At 42.7% G+C, this 20,642-nt stretch overlaps 1 protein-coding gene across 4 annotated transcripts in view; it reads right to left on the reverse strand.

The window, feature by feature from the left end:
- The window catches only part of NR5A2 (nuclear receptor subfamily 5 group A member 2), a 125,302-nt gene extending 104,979 nt beyond the window's left edge, over positions 1-20,323 (reverse strand). Inside the window, exons 1-4 of one of the 4 annotated variants that reach the window (XM_075936680.1) lie at positions 20,084-20,323; positions 7,050-7,187; positions 3,367-3,485; positions 1,936-2,077 (exon numbers count right to left, since the gene is read on the reverse strand). In XM_075936680.1, the coding sequence (XP_075792795.1) occupies positions 1,936-2,077; positions 3,367-3,485; positions 7,050-7,187; positions 20,084-20,147 (463 nt within the window). In that variant the 5' untranslated portion in view covers positions 20,148-20,323. Of the gene's footprint in view, positions 1-1,935; positions 2,078-3,366; positions 3,486-5,199; positions 5,395-7,049; positions 7,188-7,536; positions 7,663-20,083 lie in introns of those variants that run through there. The other 3 variants (XM_075936681.1, XM_006135394.4, XM_006135395.4) reach the window with 3 other exon arrangements.
- Positions 20,324-20,642: the final 319 nt, after the last annotated feature.

A 20,642-nucleotide genomic window follows, 5' to 3' on the forward strand; every position in this document is an offset into this window, starting at 1 on the left:
ATGGACTAGTGGGTAGTTCTCAAACAAGCCCATCTTGCCCAATGGCAATTAGAAACAGGAACCTATGACAGCTTGGTGACATGTTGAGATGGCTGAGATTGCTGGAGGTTAACTTCTTGAGATTTTTAACTTAGGGATTAGTGTAACATTAAAAATTTATTATGAATCCTAGGTACACAATACTGTAAATTATCATGAAGACTTTACCAGTTAATGATGTTTAGTATATATGGTAATTTATGAACTAGAATTCGAGAGCATATATCACTATCAGGGAAACACATATAAAAATGTCACAGACTTTTACAATTAGGAAAGCATGTGTTCTTCCAATTTTCCAGATAGAGAAAGACAAGTTGTACAGATGACAGATACTTTAAACGATTTATTTATATCCTTCTACCTACCTATATAAATGTATGCATTTTAGTTAATGCTGTAGTTATCCTTTCTGAGTATTTCAGAAAACTGAAAAGTCTTAATACAATATTTACTGAAAAAACTAAAATATATGCATTTTAGTGGCTCTCAAAACAGTTGCAACACTCTGAAAAATTAAACATTAAAGGTCAAATTCCACCCTTACATACTTTGATATTGGGAGGAGGTGCACAAAAGTGAGTTGTACGTAATAATATGAAAACAGAATTTGGCCCTGCGTGATTATCTGTAATTATAAACAGTTAGAAATAGCAGATAAGCAATGTATTTTCAACCTGCTGATAATGTCCCTACAGACAAAAACATTCCAAATGACTTATTATTTGACTACTAGTTTCCAGAGGGATATATTGCAACCCAAAATGTTCAGCTCAGTGTACTATACCAATTTTATCTGTGCACTGTAGGGAAATGTAATGAGTATTATATTTAGTAAAGTGTGTGAGATTGTCTATATATTTGAATACATATCTGCATTTATACCTATGTATTTCTATCGTAATACACTGGTCTGATCTTGCAATCTTAACTCAGGCAAACTTTAATCATTACAATGAGAATTTTTGCATAAGAAAAGAAAGCTCAATTGTGTTCCTGCATTTCTTACTCGGGAAAAATTCCCATTGACTGTAGAATCTGGACCTAAATGTAAATGATGCATTTAAAATGTGTTGTCAAGGTTTTCTTACTAGTGTCTTGAAGTAATTTTGCATTCTGTTATTACAATAGATTCCTTGTAGCATTACCATTTTTATCTGTACATGAATGATCTTTGTGAACTCTGAAAACTCCCTCTAAAATCTCATATTTCCCCTAAATTTTTCAAGAAACCTCATTGTGAAAGCATACTTATTCACATTATCTTTTAGACATACTTTTTGAGATTATTTTACCATTATGATAACTCAATTCTGCAGTCACTTTGTGTACTGAACTTCTATTGAGTCAATTGCAATTTTGCATGAGGAAAGGCTGATTTTTTTATTGATTTTACATTTCCTTTAAGATGGCTATTGCAAAACAAAACTACAACATAAAAAACATAATATATAAAATGTAAATTAAATAAAATCATGCCTCACTCTATAAAGACCAAAAATTAGTTGCTCTTATTTCTCAGTTCCGAGAACTGATGATGTATTCTGTTTTTATTCTGAATCCTGTTTGTTCTTATAACATTCAGAAAGTAATTTTTATGCTATTCATACACTTTCATCCAGGTACTCTTAAATGCATCAAACTATGTATAAGTCAAAGGTTTTCAATTTTTTCTTGCAGTTTGAACCTCTAATTGACCTGGAACTACCTATGACTAGATTAAAAAAAATCTTTTATTTAAAACACATTATAGCAGAATATAATATGTTACTAGCAAGTTTATTAAATGGATATGATAAATTATGCATAATGTAATTGGTATGAAAAAAACCATAAATGTTAGTTTTAATAGTTCACATAGTGTATAGATTATAAATGTACAATAATAATTCTTACCTTCTAACTTCATTCCAACACTTAGACATTTTTGAAATCGACAGTAAGGGCAACGCTTTCTCTGAGTTTTGTCAATCTGGCAGTTCTGATTTTCTATACATGTGTACCTTTTGTTATTCTGGACTGTTCGTTTAAAGAATCCCTGTATGATAGACAAAGAGTCAGCCTATTTCACTGAAATGATACGTTTCAGGATTTTATTTTATGGAAAACATTGTTAGATACTTGTCATGTACCATTCCAGCATTTATGAGATTACATAGCTCATTTTAGATTTCGGCCCGAGAAAACTGCTAGGCCATAGAGAAGGTTTTTGGTACTAGTTCTGCATTTTTTGTAGACTTATATCAAAGCTTGGTGAAACTTGCCTGTACATCACTTCAGCCTTAATAATGTGGCCATAAACACTAATGCTCACCAGTATCTTTTTTATCTGTTCTTTAATATTTGTAAAATGACTGAAGACTCATTTATTCAATATTAGATAACTTTTTAAAAGTAGCACGCTTGCAAAATGCAATAGCAACATAAGATAAATCTACTTGTCATATATAATTATGGTGTATATCAGAGCATAATAAATATTTGACATTCATTGTCTTGATACCCTTTTTGTAAATAAAAATGCAATTTGCTAGGTTTATTCTGCTTGCCATACAGTGAAATGTTTAACATTGCATTGTTCTGCTGTAGAAGTCAGAGATTCAGCTTTTAGAAAATTGATTGAGATGGTTGTATAGAATTTCAATAGGTTTATTCATGACAAATTATTGAATTCACATACAAGGCTCAACTACATTTATTAGTTGGTTTCATTATGTATTATTAGTTGGTTTGGATTTAGCTTCCAAACTTGTGCACAGGATATATTATATGTGTGAATATTCTTTATTAAATATATAGAAAGAAATCATTTACTTGATCTTAATTGGGTACATGTCCAAGTAAATACTAAAATAAAGTACTCTGCAGAAAAAAAGTTGTGATGACAACAGAAATGTACATGTTCAGACTGACAGAGGAAAATCTTGGAACAGTGGTATTAGATTTTATAAAGCTTGACTGTAATGAGGATAATATTTAGTCATTTTATCCTATACGAACAATAACACTATAAATGTATACAAAGGACCTAAAAACAATAGTTGTGTCATTTAGGACTGAAAGTCATTCTAGAACTCTGTGACTTCACAACAACTAAATATTTAACAGTAGTGGATTCAGCCACACAATACAACTTAAATTATTGTTTTTTATTCCTATTTGGGCAAATGAGGTTTTTCAAAATTGTAGATGTGTATTTATATGGAATCAGAAAGACACCAAACTACATACCTTCTGTTTGTTTATTTTTACCAGCATTTTCCTTTAACATTTTAAAATATTTTAAACCACTTTGGTTTGTTTTCTATTAAGTAATTTATACCAAACCTTGCAGCTTTCACAGGTGAGAAGTCCATAATGATAACCAGACACTTTATCACCACAAACTGGACATAGTTCTTCAAGATCTTCATCGTAAGAGTAATTCACCATTTTAAACTGAGAAACTGGAGGAAAAAACAGAAATAACACAGTCAATCAGCATTTACATAAGTAGTTCAAAAATACTTTCCTCATCTCCCAAACATTGATTCTGACCTGGGAAAATAATTTACAAACATCTTCTGTAAATTAAATAAAAGACTTTAAAATATTCAAACAACCCCGCCACCACAACTCATACTGACACATGGAATTCAAGTCAGAAGTATAAACGTCATAGTTTTGTGTTATATATAAAAAAAGAGTTATTCAGAACACCAGTGTTCTTAGATCATCTACAATCAATGGAACCTGAACTAAATTCAATAATTTAATTCAACCACCTATCAGGAAAGTGCTTTTAAAAAAAAGTCAGAACCAAAATTGACAAGGTTAAATCTCACTGATGTACCTAAGTTAACTTTTACTAGATTTGCTTCCTTTAAAGTTTGTATTTTCACAAATCTGTAAATATTTGTCTAAACTTGAAACCCACATAACCAGCACTCTTCTAGTGTGCTACATTACATACAGTACCAAGTTAAAATGCCATCCTAACTCCCAAAACCTTGTATGCTTGATTCTGATCAGAAGTTCATCACTAACAAAATCCTGAGTTCCTGTAATATCTAAATTGATCAGTTTTAATAGTAAAACTTGCTTATTGATTGGATTTATTTTTACCGCCAAACATTTTTAAGTCCTGGAAACTAGAGAAAAATAAAACCCTAGGCAAACAGGAAGCACTGGAATTGTTTTTTGGAGGAATTAGGTGGTAAAGTACGGAACCCTAATAAATTGTATATAATTGCCATGCTAAATTAAGCCCAAATCAAACCCTAACGATCCAGGCTTAAGGTCCCAGGAGCAAGCAACCAACTTCCTCGAGACAAAAGTAATCAGAGTGTTGTCAGAGACCTTAAAGGGGAACAGAATGTAAACAGGCCAGTCAGCAGTTCTAATGCTCTGCGCTCCCTAAATACTGTGTAATTTTAGACAAAACCTCTCGGCCACTCCGAGGACTGGCGGAGCAGGAGCTGGGAGATGAGAGGGTGCAAAAGGATCTGACTGAAGAGGGAGCGAGCAAGAATTGTTCTGCTTCACCCCACAACTAGCTCAGTCAGCGGGTCTGATTATTCCCCCTTCCCCAAAAACCCCTTCTGTGCTCTCTGCAGTCAATTTCCTTCCCCGTTCCTGCTGCAAAATGCTGCAGACAGCCCGCGGTGTGTAATGTAACCAATGATCTCTGTAACGGGAGGTGGACACAACAGCGGCAGAAGTTCTGGTGATCTCCCCCCCTAGCATCCAACAGCTGTCACGTTTTCGAGTCATTTAAGTGCGTAAAAGTAGTTCTACCCGGAGTGCTCCCAGAGAGTGGCTCCTTGGACCTACAGCCTCCGGATTAAGAAAAAAGATGTGCTAAACCGTAAGTAACTAGCACAGCAGCCCTGTCCCCAAGGAGAGAACTCCCAGGCTGTCTGGAGTGAAATCAACACGGCGTGAAATAGCGAAGGGAAAATATTTTCAGAACGACTTCTTCACGGTTTATGAATCCGGGCCAATTTGATCAGAGAGCACAGAGTGTGTTACACACCACGGGCTCTCCCCGGCTACCTTCTCCGCGCGTGCTGAGTTCTTTTATATACCTGACCGTAGGCGGACGATCTTTTAACTAAGATTAAAGAGCGGATGAACGTAGTTTTTCGGGTAACAAAACAGTACACACGCGCTAATACACACCCGGAGGGAGAGAGAACGGCCAGGCCCTTCCTTCTCCTCACTTTGCTTGTACTGCAGGGCTCGAAGCAAGAACAAAGTTCCCGATCGTCACAAGTTAAAAAAAATGGACAAAGGGGTCCGAAGGGAAGAGAGGGATTTCCTCCAAGCGCTGTCTCGGAGCGTCGCAGGACGACACAATGTGGAGCTGGACACATCCAAAGAAAGTCTGAATTACCCTGATACTATCCCCTCTTCCAGCTTCTGCATCCCGCTAGCCTCAAGATAGAAAAGTCCCCTCCCTCCCTCGAAATTGACCAATTTCGGCTGAAACAGGCGACTGGTAGAAAAGTTTCTTTTAACTTGACCCCCACCCGCTTCTTAAGCGTGCTAGAGCGGGGCATGCCTACAGTGAGGAATGGCCCATGTTTCTCCGGCCAGTCGCCCTACCAGACACCTGGGGCCGTAGGATGTGGAGAAGGACCGAACCGAATGCAGATAGGATACAGCCAATCCCTAGTACATAGGGGATCCTCTTTACTCTAGGTAGGGGAGTGAATCGGACGCAACTCCAGCGCAGTGGCCGAATCTCTGTGGCACATCGAAAGTCCCTGCCTTTAGCACAGTACATAAGGAGCACCTTTAACTGAGCTGAGCAAGTTGAGAATCATTCATCCCTCAACACCTCTAGCAGCCAGACAGACTGCGGTACAAATCTCCTGTCCCGAACGCCAAGAGATAGAAAGTTTCCAATTCCGATCTGGAGTTAGGACTTTTCAGAGCTCCTGCCTGCTAAACTAGGGTAACCCAGCGACTCAGCTCCCGCATTCGCCGTCCGCCACAGAGTGACATTCACAGGCATCAAAACACCGTCAGCTTCAGGACTTGCTGAAGCAAAGTTTCCCATCGCCTCTGATGTATCACCTATCTATGTAAGTGCTACTGAAAGACGAGCTGCCCTTATTACCACACTCACTCTCACGCAAAAGCCAGGCATGCAATTAGCAAATCGACAGGAACCGCTCAGTAAACTAAAGCAGCAGAATGGCTAAACCCTGCGTGGCAGTGGTCCCCCGACAGCTGTGTACTTCTCGTCTTTTCGAGGCTCAGTCTCCGAGCCTCAAGGTTTATCCCTTGGAGCCTACACAATGCAAAGTTGCAAAGGGATGGCGAGAGCACCTCGAGAGCCGAGGCAGAAGCGCCACGCTCTGGGGCGTGCAAACGGTGAGCTATGGCATTGCGGGACGGGCGTTCCTGGTGGCACCTCTCGTTCGCCTGAGATAAACTTCGGAGGCTCTTTCAGGCGAGCCAGAATCTGGAGCGACCTATTTTTAACGCTCTTACATATCCAGTGCGATGGTTGTCCTGCGAGCAATCAAGAGCTAGGAAAGAATAAAGGGAGTCTACAAATCCAAGCTCGCGTAGGCCCCATTTCCCCAGTAAAATACCAGGCAGCGGGGCCGAATTTCCCTTAACTGCTCACCCCGCATCTGATGCTTTGAGGGTCCGATGCCCAGCGTTACGTCTCCCCGGCAGTGGGGTCAGACGGTAGATCCGGATTTTTACATGTATTCCCCTTCCCCCCAGCCCACCCCCAGCTTTCTTGCTGAACATCTTGCTTAGTGTCCCCCTCCAGCCCTATCAGCGACCCGGTTCTGGAAGTTCCGCAAACTTCCCGCTTGCCAGCCCGCATCAGCCCGGCTCCAGCTCCCCGGGCCACTGAGCCCCGCCGCCGGGGCACGCGGCTAATTGGCAATCGCTTCGGAGAATCCCACCCCCGATTGCCCGGAGGTGGCCGGGGAGGGAGCCGCGGCTCTGTGGCCCAGCCGCAGGGGCCGGTGCCCGCAGGCCAGGGCGAGCGCCCAGGTGCTTACCTTGCATGTTTTCCGGCATCTGCCCCTGCTCCCCATTCGCTCGGGCGAGTCCCAGGGCTTCCGTCTCCACTTTGGGCAGCATGACAAGGCGGCTGCGGGCCGGGAGGGGGGCTCCGTGTCCGTCCGGGAGCGCGGCACCTGGGCACGGCAGCAGCACAGATTTAGCGCGCAGAGGGGGCGAGCCGCGGCGCCCACCCCCCGGCTCCGGCCCGCGCCCTGCGCGCCCCGCGGCGGCCACCCCCTAGCGCTGCCGCCCGCGAGCGCCGCGCGCCGGGGGCCCAGGGGCTCGGCGCGCGCCAGGGGGCCGCCCAGCCAGGGAGCCCGCGGCGCTGCTGGGGCAGGCGGAGGGCGGCAGCCGCCAGGCTGAACGCAAGCCCGGGGAGCGGCGGGGTTGGGGCGCTGCGGCCGGGTTCCCCGCCCCCTTCCTCCGCCCCGGCCCGGCCGCGGCGCTGTGCCTGCCGCAAGTGCGGAGTTGCGAAGTTCAGACCTGGCCGTCCTGCCTTGTTTACTCCACAGGCACCGAGAAGAGGCGCTTCCCAGCCGGCTGGGGGGGAAGAAGGGGGGCTGGGGAGATAGCGAGTGTGCGGGCGCGGGGAGGGGGGGGGGCTGACACCGCCGCTCCAGCCAATGAGGGAGAGGCACAGTCAGCAACCGACCCTTCCCCCTCCTCTAAAGCGTCCCCCCCTCCCGGGTGCTACTCGTTCAATCAGCCTGATACTACAGCCCGAGCGAGCGCCTAGCGCTGGGAGCCAACATGCCCAGCGCGCGAGCCAGGTGATCGCTGCATCCCGGGGAGCTGGCCGCGATAGCAGCCGGGCACCGGTTCCTGCAGGGCTGAGGGGGTCCCCTTTAGTCCGGGCAGGCTGGCTCCGAGCGGTGCCGCCCGGCTCTTGCCTTGCGCCCGCACCCAGCCGGTGGGTGCATGCCGGGGCATGGGCATGACTGAGGAGAGATGTTCCTGCCTGAGCCATTCCCTCCTAGGGGCCCGCCCTCTCCCCCTAATAGCGACAGCTGGAGTTGTACGATCTCGAGTAGAAAGTACGGGTCTCGCGTGGTGCTAGGCTCGCAGACTGCACACGGTTGTCTCAGGTGGGAAGCTGGCTGTCACCACCTGTCCCCCCCTGACAAAGGAAGCGCAAGGCTTGACAAACCCTGCCTTGATCCCCCTTGTTCGCGTTTCCTTCTTACAGTCCGAGGGAGCCCTAACGGAGTGGCGGGTGGCTCTTCTGTGTTAACTCTCCACGGCCTAGAATCTTGCGAGGAATATTCAGACGAGCGACATAACTTTAAAAAGCAAATGCCCCAAAGCGCAAGCTGTCAAGCCACAGCCAACCTGCGGACGAAAAGGGCACCCACCTAAACGTTGCCAACAAGCCCTCATTCAAGCAGTGTTTTTCAAAATGCTACAATGTTTAGTTCCCGCTGCCAGCCTTTGAGACCCCACGATTAATACAGCCAGTCTCAGCACCTTCTAGTGACAGGGATTTCCAAGGTGGCAATGTGTTCTACTTGAGTTGCATGAGGAGCAGAAATAGTTCAATCAAAACTTACCGTCCGCTAGTCGGGGCAACAATAGGGCTGGCATATTCGGATTAGTTGTATTAACATGTATCTAGTTTGCTGATTTTAGACGAGCAAACTTTATTTCCATCTTCAAACTAATCACTACCTCCTATATCTGAGAATTAATAGAATAATTCTTCTGTGTTTGGAAAAGGAAAATTCGTTTGAACTGTAAGTAATACTGGTATCGACTATCTTAGTGTATGCAAAACAAAGGTTCGTGACTGTTAGTACAGCCCCTATAAAATGTAATGATTGCTCTAACTTGCTAAACACTTTTGATGACTAAGGTGCTGATTAGTAAAGTGGTAAAGGGCCATTTAAGAGCGATAACTGGATCTGTGTTCGAACTTTTCCCATCAAGAAGTTAAAAGTAAAAATCTAAACTGAATTCCCTGCAGCTCCGGACATATCCAAACGTCACTGGTACCGAGAAATAAATTTCTTTCTGGCTGGCCGTCTTCCTTACTTCTTGGGGTGGGTTAAAAGGTGGGGATGGAAGTTGTGCTGCACCTTAAAAACCCGAAATAGCGAATTTTGAGGGGTGTGTGTGTGGGGGGGAGGGGAATCCTGCTCATTATCAACATGCTTTCCAAAATTCTGATTGCCTCTCCCAATAATTCTCCTGGGCGCAAGTTTTAAAAATGAATAGCGGCGTGGCTCTTACTAGGAAGGACTGCTTGTGGGTCTCCTGAAAAATGCCTTCCTCTCAGGGGAGCTGACCGGTGTAAGGCGAGCCCATACAATCTTGGCGTTTGTAGATAGAGCATATTTACTTGGTTTTTTTAAACCTATTGCTTCTATAAAACTTTGCTTCTATAAAACTGGTGTGAGCTTCGGTTAAATGGGCTCAGCAGTCATAATGCCATCAGAATATAGTCAAAGGGTCACAAAAGTGGGTCTGATTGTAAGCTACTTTTGGGTTGACTACGGTTTAGAGGAGAACAGAACAGACTGAAGCTGCTTCTCTCCCTACATGCCCACCAACAGTTCCAGTTAGTGCAAAATTAGCCACCTGTGTCCTATCTGAAAAACACCGCGACCTCAGTTAGCTCTCTGCCCTGTCTCACCTCCCCCCTCTCCCACATCACCCCCTCCTTCCTGCAGGACATACATTATGACAGACATAGTTTATGACCGTATTTAAATCAGTCCTTGGAAATTAGATTAATACGTATAGACAGATTCTCAGTCCTGCAGCCTTCTAAGGTTTCCTGGGCAAATAAGAAGGGCCGTTCTTGATCCCTCTTTGCTTTTTATTTTTCAGGGGGAAGTGATTTCACGCAGTTGTCTGAATAAGCTCTTAGCGAGACAATCCATGCCCTCTCTCTCGCTCTTTCTGGTGAGTAGAGACCAACATTTTAGCCCAGCGAGGCGAAAGCAGCAAAAGATCATGCCAACGTTGAACAGCATAGGTCAGTCCTATAGGGAGCGCATGTAGGATCAGATTATGCATTGAAGTCGGGGGAGTTTGGAGCTGAAGTCTACCCGCGTTAAAATCGAACTCTTTCTATATCCAGACTTTCCCCCATTATTTATTTGCACGTCAATACGAGTCTCTCTTTGCGTTGTCTACAGCTCTCTACCTTATCTCTGTCTCTCTACCTCTATTCCGCCAAACCCATCGCCCCTTATTTTGTTTAGGACAATTTCCGACTCATTAACTCCGGCTCCGGTGCGTTCACCCTCTCTACATGACTTAATACTTACTTCTCTATTTAAGTGGTACTTGCGGAGTTAATGTTACAAGCAGTATCACTCCACCGGGGCCCAACTTGGAAGGAGTTCAAGTAGCTCATTGCAAAGCTACTCCAGGATTTATTAGTGTAGATGAAAGTACTTTGGCGTCTACAGCTACATTTCTCCGAAGTAACAGTGTAGGGCTGTAACCAATATAAATGATACCTGCTCTCTCCCTCGTGGCTATATTTAATTTAACATGGAGCGTTGGTTCCCACAATTGCCTTGAGCAACCTTAATTACCCTCTCTTCTAATTCCTTCGCCAGCCCTTCCCACGTTCTCCAAACTTTTTAATGTGACTTCCCTCCTGAGTTTGCCTGGCTTGTTCTGACGTTGCCTGAAGGCTTTGATTGACACGTGTAATTATAATCATAAAAGATGATGGCGTGGGGGAGCCTCTAGGAGCCTTGATTAGTGCAAGGAGCACAGACCTGGAATATTTATGTTTTCCGATTTAAATTGATGCGCGTTGTCATGAAAGACACGGGCTGATTATTTATTTATTCATTACTATTTTAAAACCAGGAGCTTCCTCTGCTCCTGTTGTTTTCGCGATGGAGGGTTTCACGTCGTGGGGTTTGTTTCAAGGCCGGTTCCAATGCGGGGGGCAGTTAAAAGAGGCCAAAAAACGGGGCGATCCTAAGGGCTTTGTAGCGGAGCGAACTTTGTTGGGCGCTCTCGTGAGCTACAAACGCCAAGCGACCTGCTGCTTTGGGTAGGGTAAGGTGTGCTGCAGAGGGGAACGTTTGCTTCGTTCGGCCCCCAAGGCAGGCAGATCTCGCAGAAGAAACCCCTTGCATAGTGTGTGCAAAGGGAACTATTCTGTGGACCCCATCGCTAAATAAAGGAGAGCGAACTGGACTCCAACACTCCATTCATCTGACCAAGTGGGCTGTGCCCATCAAAGCTCATGATACCATCTACATGTTTTGTTAGTCTTTTAAGTGCTACTAGACTACTTGTTGTTTTTAAGTTTTTCCTGTTACAGACTAACTCGGCAACCTCCAGAAGCTTTTGTAAGTTTGGTATTAGGGAGACTAGATCAAAAACTATGCTGACTCCCCTTGCATCTCTAGAAATATTTCGGCAGGAGAGAATTTGCATTTTTTTTGCCTCTGCTAAACGTCCACATGGCAAAGATCAGCAGTGACAAACCATTTCTGTTGTCTGATGGTAGGTAAAGAGTTACTATCACTCAGCCTGTCCATAGTCCACTTACTGATACCTTCCCTCATGGAACACAGCAGAGGAGCCCGTATTTAACTGCTCGTGTCAACTCCGGAGAGCACGAAATGCAAGGGATCTCTTCACAACGGTAGAAATGCTCCTGCGCTTTATCCTCATCTCCCCCACCACATGCCCCCCCGTTTCTTTTTCTTGCTTGCTTGCTTTCTGACAATCCTATTGCACCATGCGAAGCAAAGAAAGGCAAAGAAAGGGAAGAGTGGTATGAAGTCCCTGCAAATCTCTTGGGAGAAAGAGTTGATTCTCTCTCCTCCCCCCCCCCCATTCTATTGAAAGTACTTTGGGTTTGAGGAGCCAGAGATTGTTAGATAACCTAAGCCTCGCAGAAGGAGGCGTTAAAAAAACCTCCAGGTCTACAGAGGTGAACACCAACACCACACACCTCTGATCCGAGGTAAAATTCAATGCCCGCTGACCCATTCTCTGTAGGAAAACACACGTCGCAGGTGATCAACATTTTCAAAAATCGATTACATTCACGCCCTTGATTGCACAGCTTCCTTTGGAGCTGACCATCCCCTCAATTCCGAAACACACAACTATTTTGAACCGATCAATTATTGACTGTGGTGGTATTTTTAAAGAACACTAACGCTGATTGTTGCACACTGGAATGCAGCCATGCCTTATGAACACTTTGCAGCCTAGAGTGAAACATGCAAGATGTGTATTATATGGCGACGAATAAATCTGGTCAGGTAAGTAGCAAAGTATCTCTGTGATTGTAATTTTTTATTGTGAAATGACTCATCGCTAGTGAGAACTTGTAATGACTTTACCTTCTACTAGCTTTACCTTCCAGCCCATGCGGGTGGGGATATGACACAAGACGTGGCTGTACACTGCTTAATTCGCTTACAAATCTCAAAACAAATATTATGCAACAAAGTCACTGGGATTCATGTGGCTTAAAAGCAATCTGCACATTTGCAGCATATCGCTGCGGAGTAAAAAATTCCAACCTCAGTAATCGTCCCCAGACTCGAGTTACAAGTTTCCCACTGGTGTTTAGGTTGCATTATAACTTTTTACAGCAAACTGAAAGTATGAGACAAAATGGATGTCGCTCTGCAGTCCAAAATTAAACAGTGGCAGCCTTTGAAGCATTTAATGATGTGAACAACACGTGCCCAAAGGTTGAATGAAGTATTTGCAGATGCCGTTGGTTCCGTAGCAAACTGCACTCTTTTTCAGGCTGCAGTTTTCACCTAATCCCCTTAGGCCACCTTGAGATCCAAACTTTCAGGCAGAAATGCTGTTAGGATTTTTTCCCCCTTGCGATTCAGTATTTGACTTTCAGATGGAAAATCTAATCTAATGCGGCAGGATTAAATCCAGCTCCAACCTGTTGCCATTAACAGTCGGAGGTGGAAGGGGGGAGAGGAGGAATTTGCGTAGCTTTGTTCATTTTCTAAAGTTGAGACCATTTTGAAGTTTTCCTATAGACAAGAGGAAGTGAATCCAAATGAAGGGCCCCATCCTTAACCCCTTACGCAATCAAAGAGAGCTTTCTCGTGAAATGTAAACGGGGTTATCTAGGACAGTAAATACTACCCATGTGCGTAAAGATTTGCAAGATCGGAGCTTTTGCTTTTACTACTGTATTTTATCAGATTATGTCTAGTTGCTGTTTATAACATTCACCTACTTGTAGTGTCACATATCTATAGCATGTTTACTGTAGGGTTATTTAAATCACTATACTTTTCTAGTCAGGTTCCTTTGTCTATATTCGTGGCTTCACAGTTTGAGATTTATTTAGATCACTTTATAAAAGAAAAAGCTATAACTTGGAGAGCAAATACAACGGCTACATCTGTCTTTATTAAGAAAATAAGAATGGTACAATTGTAAAACTGAACTCAAGACTATATATCATAAGATATAACTGATCTCTATACTCTACAGTGAAATTTAAAATAATCTTACTATTTCTGGGAAAAGCAACTTTGATTCAATAGCCCCTCTTAAAAAAAAAAAAAGTTTTCTCAAGTCTCCTTTCCTCTACACGTGCTAATTATTAGGTGCTGAATCTTGGAGAACTTTATTTAAATAACTGTCTTTATAATGATGACAATTTATGCTTATATGTGATTTCTCTCACACATATAAAGAGTAATAAATTAAACCTTTTACATTATATTTGAGAAATCACATATGGACTGTATAGAGTGATATATTCCTATAAATTATAATTATTTCTCCACACATCCACACTGTAAATGAGAGTATTGCAGCAGACCAGCACCTTCTCTCCATACTATACTCTACACAACATCATTATTTCAGAGTAACTGATGTTATTCCAAGATAACCTAGTGAGTGTCTACACTACAAGCATTTATTTCAAAATGATGTTGAGATGGAGGACTTCTTACTCTGGCTCATGGGGTAACCCTAATTTCAGGAGGATTCACATTAGGAAATGTAGCTCCTGATTTAATTAAATACTAACTTTTTAAAAGTATCTTGAGAAGAGATTAAAATAATATACTTAAAAATGACAGAAGCAAAAACTGCCTAATATAAACATACACAGAATTTAACCTGTGTCCTGACAGTGTATGGAAATGATAATGGAACATTTTCCTGAGTAAGAAATTAAGGAGGGGACCCCATTTTGTAGCTCAGACAGTGAAACTTGAATTTACAACTATCTGCTAATGCTGAGATTCACATCTAAATTTCACAATTAGCCTAATTTCCCACTATATTTATTATATAAAGGACACACATATCAATGTTCAACTTTTTAATATAACTTTGCTGCTTTGTTAGTCAATTAGTATTGCACTAGAAACTACATTATCAATTACCTCATTAACCCTATAAGAATACATTATATATATATATATATATATATATATATATATATATATATATATATATATAGAATGAAATATAAAAGTTGCCTCAGGACATACAGAAAAATTAGGATGCCAGTAAATATTATGCAAACTGGAAATTTTCATAAATAGAAGTTACAGGTAGATTTTTTTTCCCTTCCACATAAGCAGTTTTTCGAGCTAAAGGTAAGTTAAATTACCCTATAACTAATCAAACTAAATTGTATATTGTTTCTCTGAGGACCTCTGAGACAAGAGGCTGAGTAAAGAAAAGTAAAACCATTAAAATATGGAGTCTTTAATGAATATTTTCCAAAGTCCATTTAATGACGTGGACCTGATCCCATGAAATGCTGAGCAGTATCAACTGTTACTGAATCTCAGTTGCCTACCATGACCTTTGTTGGCGAGAGGGGGAGGAAAAGATAAAAGGCAGGAAGTCAGGAAAAATAAGTGGCCTGCTTATGTTCGAAGGTTTATTCACCTTTAAAGGGCAAGATACAACTTCTATAGAAATCAGTGGAAAGATTCCCATTGGCAGTTGGATCAGGCTCTCAACGCTAAGTAAGTTTTTTTTTTTTTTAACTTAGTCACCCACATTCATTCCTGGTGCAGTTCCAATAACTAACTGACTTTCACACTGTATTAATTTGAGTAAATGCACATAGTTCACGAGTGCCATAAATGGTGGTGTGAATTACATGTTGTTCATCAGTTAATCATGAACTGCATGTGAATGACAAAATATTGTGATTTTTATGGTTGAATTAGTGTAGAAGGAAAACCAGTGCATTCTTTGAAGACCAAAATCAACTGTGGTTTTCAAAAGGGGACTGGAGTCTATTGCAGATTCTCCTCTTATACAAGTATAAACTAGAAATAATTCCACTGAAGTTAATGGAGATACACTGCTGTAAAGCTGGAATAACTGATAACAGAATCCAGTCCATTTTGTGTGGTGCCTGTTATAGCAAGAGAGAATGAGACCCTGGGAATACATTGAAACAGAACAGAGTAATTTATCTTTACAAAATCTGCATCTGATTCTGCCCTTGCTTATACTGGTTTTACACCAATGTAATTGATTTAACTTAAGTGGAGTTATTCCCAGGTTTACACTGGTGCAAGTGAGAACAGAATCCATTTAGTTTACTTCTACACAACTTCCAAACAATACTGTGCAAGTTACATACAAATCTACTGAGTGAATGCCAAACAAAGTTACAGTGATTTCCTACTTACATTCACTTACAATTCTTTTCTGATGCCTTGACATCCATATTCTGTTCTCATTTGTACCCTCCTACACTGGAGTAACTCCATCTACTTTAATTGCATTACTCTAGCTTTATAATAATGTAAGTGAGATCAAAATCTGGCCTAGAGCATTGATCACCACTGAATTTATCCCAGAGACTCTCTTGGAAGTTATACTGGCTTTTTCCAGGCTGCATTTGACTGAATTTGACCCAGTGTCTCAGAAATACAGTGCACATGATATAATCACTTTGAAAGTCCATGCTATCTTGGAGCTATGTTAATTTGCACCAGGTGAGACTTTGGATTCTATATAAACAAAATATAAGTGAATAAGGTATTTTACAGCATCATTATATTTTGTAAGGGAAGTACTTTTGCAGCTGCCCCTTAATCTGCAAACTTAAAAAGAGTTGGAAATAAATGCAATACCTATATTATTAATGATTATTGTTACTGTTTTAGTACCAAGGAGCCCCAGTGGTAGACTAGGGGCACATCTACACTGCATGGCTATTTTGGGATACCGAAGGTATCCTGAAATAGCTACTCCATGGCTACAAAAGCCACCCATTATTTTGAAATATTTTTCAAAATAATGGACACACTATTTTGGCATCCCGGTAACCCTCATTCCACCAAATGCCAGCAATGCCCCATTGCTATATATATTGGACAAACTGGACAGTCTCTGCAGGAAAGAATCAATGGACACAAATCAGATATATGTAAAGGGAACATACAGAAATCTGTTGGGGAACACTTTATTCTTCCTAATCGCTGTTTAAATTAAAAGATCTTCAAGTTGCTGTCTTGTCACAAACCAATTATACTAGTCAGATACACAGAGGAGCATCAGAATTAGAATTCATCAAGGGACACAGTCGTGATGAAGGATACCTGGGACACTATCAACCTAACAGTCAATGAAGGTGCAAACAACTCTTTGTGTAGATTCCTATGTCAGAAAGGATACTATCAATTGACTTTTGTTCTTATCTGCTTCGTTTTCATTATCCAATCTTCAGATACTTACTGATTTTATATATCCTCTGCTCCCTGTCTCCCATCCGCCTCCTTTTTATTCCTCCTCCTCTTCTCTCCTATTTATTTTGCATCTGCACATCCTAAACTCAAAACTCCAGTCATCTGAAGAAGTGGGCTGTGCCCACGAAAGCTCATGATACTACATGCTTTGTTAGTCTATAAAGTGCTACCAGACCATTTGTTCTTGTTTTTTGTTGAGATAGCATCTTATTTTGAAATTTGGCACTGTGTAGATGCACCAAATTTCGAAATAGCCTATTTCAAAATTCAGTTGAAATGAGCTATGCAATTTGCATAGTGCAACTTGCGTATCTTATTTTGAGTTTAGGGTGCTGTGTAGATGCAACCTAGGACCAGGTGCTGTACTATTGCACCAGGTGCTGTACTATTCTGTATGACATGCCCTATCTTGGTTAGAACCTTCACCAAACTGTTCTTTCTCTTTCATTTTTCCTACTCATGAGATGCACTCAACCATGTATTATATTGTACTCAAATTTTAAGAAAAGAAGACAGACATCCCATGCATATCATACTCAAGAGCCAAACTGAACAGTCTTTAATCAGGCAAAACTCTCATTAATGTCCTGAGATAAGGCTAACTTGAGTAAGGGATGCAGGATTTGGCCCTATTTAGTGTTATTTATAACTGTAATACTTTATATTAAATTTAAATTGTTCAATAGTGCTGCCATATTTTACTCCCACTTAAAACTCCTATACATTTGGCCTGCAAACTGTAGAAGTACACACATGCCCTAGCTGTAATTTTACATTAAGGTAATTAAGTCAGTTTAGGTCAGTGGAATTCTGGTTTATCTATGTCCTAAAGGGAGCAGAATCAGACCCTTTATCTCTTTTCATATTTTCCTTTGCTAACCCCCTCATGTTTCTTAAGCTTGCAGAACTGTGGTGTAAAGGAGCACAGGCATCTACACGAAACAGGAGTTTGGACTAACCCTTCCTATGCTAAGCATGTCCGGGCGCAGTGGTCTTTAGATGGACCGAAGTTTGTCCAGTTTAGATCTTGTGATCTCTTGAGCCTCCTTCCAACCGAGGACTGCTAAGGCGACCTGAGAGCGTCTGCACAAAAACCTCCCAAACTGCCCCTAGACAAGTGGGTCATAAAGTCCAACATCTGGAACACACGGAACCCTGCTGGGCCAGAGTCCGCACGCAAAATCCTAAGGGGGGTGGGGGGGAGGGATAGGCTGAGGTGGGGAGAGGTGAGATAGCCGCCTCACCCCCCCCCCCATCCCCTAAGGGTCCTCTCACACTGCCGCAAGGCAAAGCAACGGATCGATGCCCAGGCTTGGTGGAGGGAAACCCAGCTGGTTGCGCGGGGGATGCAAGAGATGGAAAGATGCGCCCAGAAGACGAGCGGAGATCCTGCCTCTAGTCCATACGATCTCAGGGGAATAGCTCCCCCTTCTCCCCTCCTCCCCCCCCCCCCCCCAGCTGGTCACCGTGTCCCTGGGGTATTTTTGGCCGGGCTGTGTCGCTGGCGACTGTGCAGAGACGCTGACCCCATAACGGGCCGCTTTGCAGTGGGAAGGAGACCTAGCGCTCCGCGCTCTGGGAAGTTCCCGGTGTCCGGCCGCCGCTCAGGCTCTGTGCGCAGCCTGCCAGGGGGCAATTCTGGGTCCAGAGCTTCACGGAGAGCAGCACAAGCCGCCAAGTCCGTTAGCTTCCCTCCCTTGGCTGAGACGCGGACCCACGAGAAGCGGAGGTGGAGGGGAAAGGGAAAGGCCCCCTGCCCGGCCTTCTGGGAGGGCTGCCCGGCGCGCCTCGGGAAGCAGAGCTGAGCGGCTCCCTCGGAGTTAAAAGGAAAGCAGCGGCTCCTCCCAAGAGATAAAGATCCTGTTTCAGCTGCATTATTCCCTCGTCCTTACACTGCCTGCGAGCCAACTCTTCAAAGACCCCCCCACCCAGCACCAGACCCCACCCAGGAGGAGAGAGCTCCATTCCGAAGGCTTTCCAGGCGCAAAGCAGCTGTCCAGGCAGGAGTTAGTAAAAGTCCAGCCTCACACTCGCTCCTTCCCTGGTGCTCTGACAGCCCTGCCCCAGAGTGACATACAACAGCGGGCAGGGCACTTCAACAGTGCCAGGTGCGGAGAAACCTGTTGCCTGTTGCTGTGCTCAGCCAGGGTGTTATAAACAAGAGCTGTCTGCATTGCCCGATTGGCTTTCCCGAGAGCTCTGCTTGAGCCTCTGCATATGCAACCTGCACAACCGGAGACCCTGTGCAAGCAAACCCCGGACAGGACATGGAACGACTAGCAACTCCTGGCTAGCTCGAAGCACAGGAAGAAGATGCTGGGTTCACGGGACACAGTCGGGATTCGCAAAGGGTTTGGAGAACTATTGAAAAGTAAAATCCCTCCCTGCCAAACCTGGCACAATCACAGCCCGGTGTCACCCCAGCGCCCAGTGATTCGCTGCTGTCTGCACGCAACTTTCTTCCCACCGATGCTAGGTGGTAGGATGCTAGACTCTCTAAGGAAAACGAATCCCTCTAGGTCTATTTTGTAGGAACTCCGTGGAATAAGGAGAATAAATCGAGTCTGGACATTTCTATGAAGATTGAAGTGAAGTGTGATGAGAGGGCAAACTACACAGGGAGGGCAAACAACACAGAAACATATGCCCCCCCCCAAACAATCTAAAAAAATATGCCAGAGAAACAACATCAAGACACCAAGACACACCATGCAACACCCAGTAAGAGCCTGAATGCAATAAAATAAATGCCTTCCAGTTTTCTAGTGTTGTGGAGCTGGTGATTCCAGATACTATCTGAATGCATTTGAACTTTATAGAGATACTTTAAAATATTAGATTTTATGTTATTTAGTGCCCTTCTCACACTTCATATGTACAGTATCTAAATAAATACATATTAGACATCCACAGTACTTGTGATAAGACTGGAAAATGCTTCTGAGGTGTTTATTGACTTCATGAAATAGACATCGGCCTGATTTTTTTATATTTATGCCTTTTATATATTTAATGACAATTGCACAAATATATTGTAACAAACAATTACATTAATTATGTTATGTTTTGCCATATAGTTTAAACTAGAGTGATAGCAGATTATGTATTTAGTGATTATAATAAACCCGGAGAAGAGAGAGTTATTCAGTTAAATGATCCACTGTTAAAATTTTAAACATGGATTTTAATGCATTAATATTCATGTTGATAAAATCAAAGTGTAAATTAAACAGTTAAGTTATCCCATAACTATGATTTTCAATTTGAAATGGATGATAAGACTCAAGGTTAACAGATTTAAGCAGAGTTACTATAATAGAAAAGCATTTACTTACCAACTGGTGTAAGCCCATGTTTTATAGATTCTTGTATGTTGCCTGTGTCAGAACTAGAAGACATTATTAGGTGTCCTTGGGTATAGGGTGTACAGCATTGAGTTTGGCGAAAGGTGTGGCTTGTAAACTTTTCTGGCCTTGGGACCAAGGCTACAATAACCTTCAGAGAAAGTCAGCGAGATGAACAACAACAAAAATCCAAGAATTCAGAAAGTAGCAAATATGTCCTTCAATGGACTCTGTACTTTTTCCAACATTAGTGGCCTGCCCTAAACCATGTATCCCATTTCATGACAGACTCTAATCAGAAGAATTGAAACTTTTGATAGGTTCGGCATGGTCACATGACTCTGTACAGATTGATAAAAGGACTCTGTTATAAAGTGACAGCAAAAGAGATAAGAACTCTTGGCAGATAATGGCAGATAAATTATTAACTTACAAGTGGAGAGGTGCTATGAAGCACAGAGAGTGGAAGGTTGTAAAATTGTGGGGTCAGAAGATCATACTGAGTGGATAAAACCCAGTACCAATGTAAATGTAATGACAATAAACTCCG

Source organism: Pelodiscus sinensis, chromosome 9, assembly GCF_049634645.1.
Source record: "Pelodiscus sinensis isolate JC-2024 chromosome 9, ASM4963464v1, whole genome shotgun sequence".
NCBI lineage: Eukaryota > Metazoa > Chordata > Testudines > Trionychidae > Pelodiscus > Pelodiscus sinensis.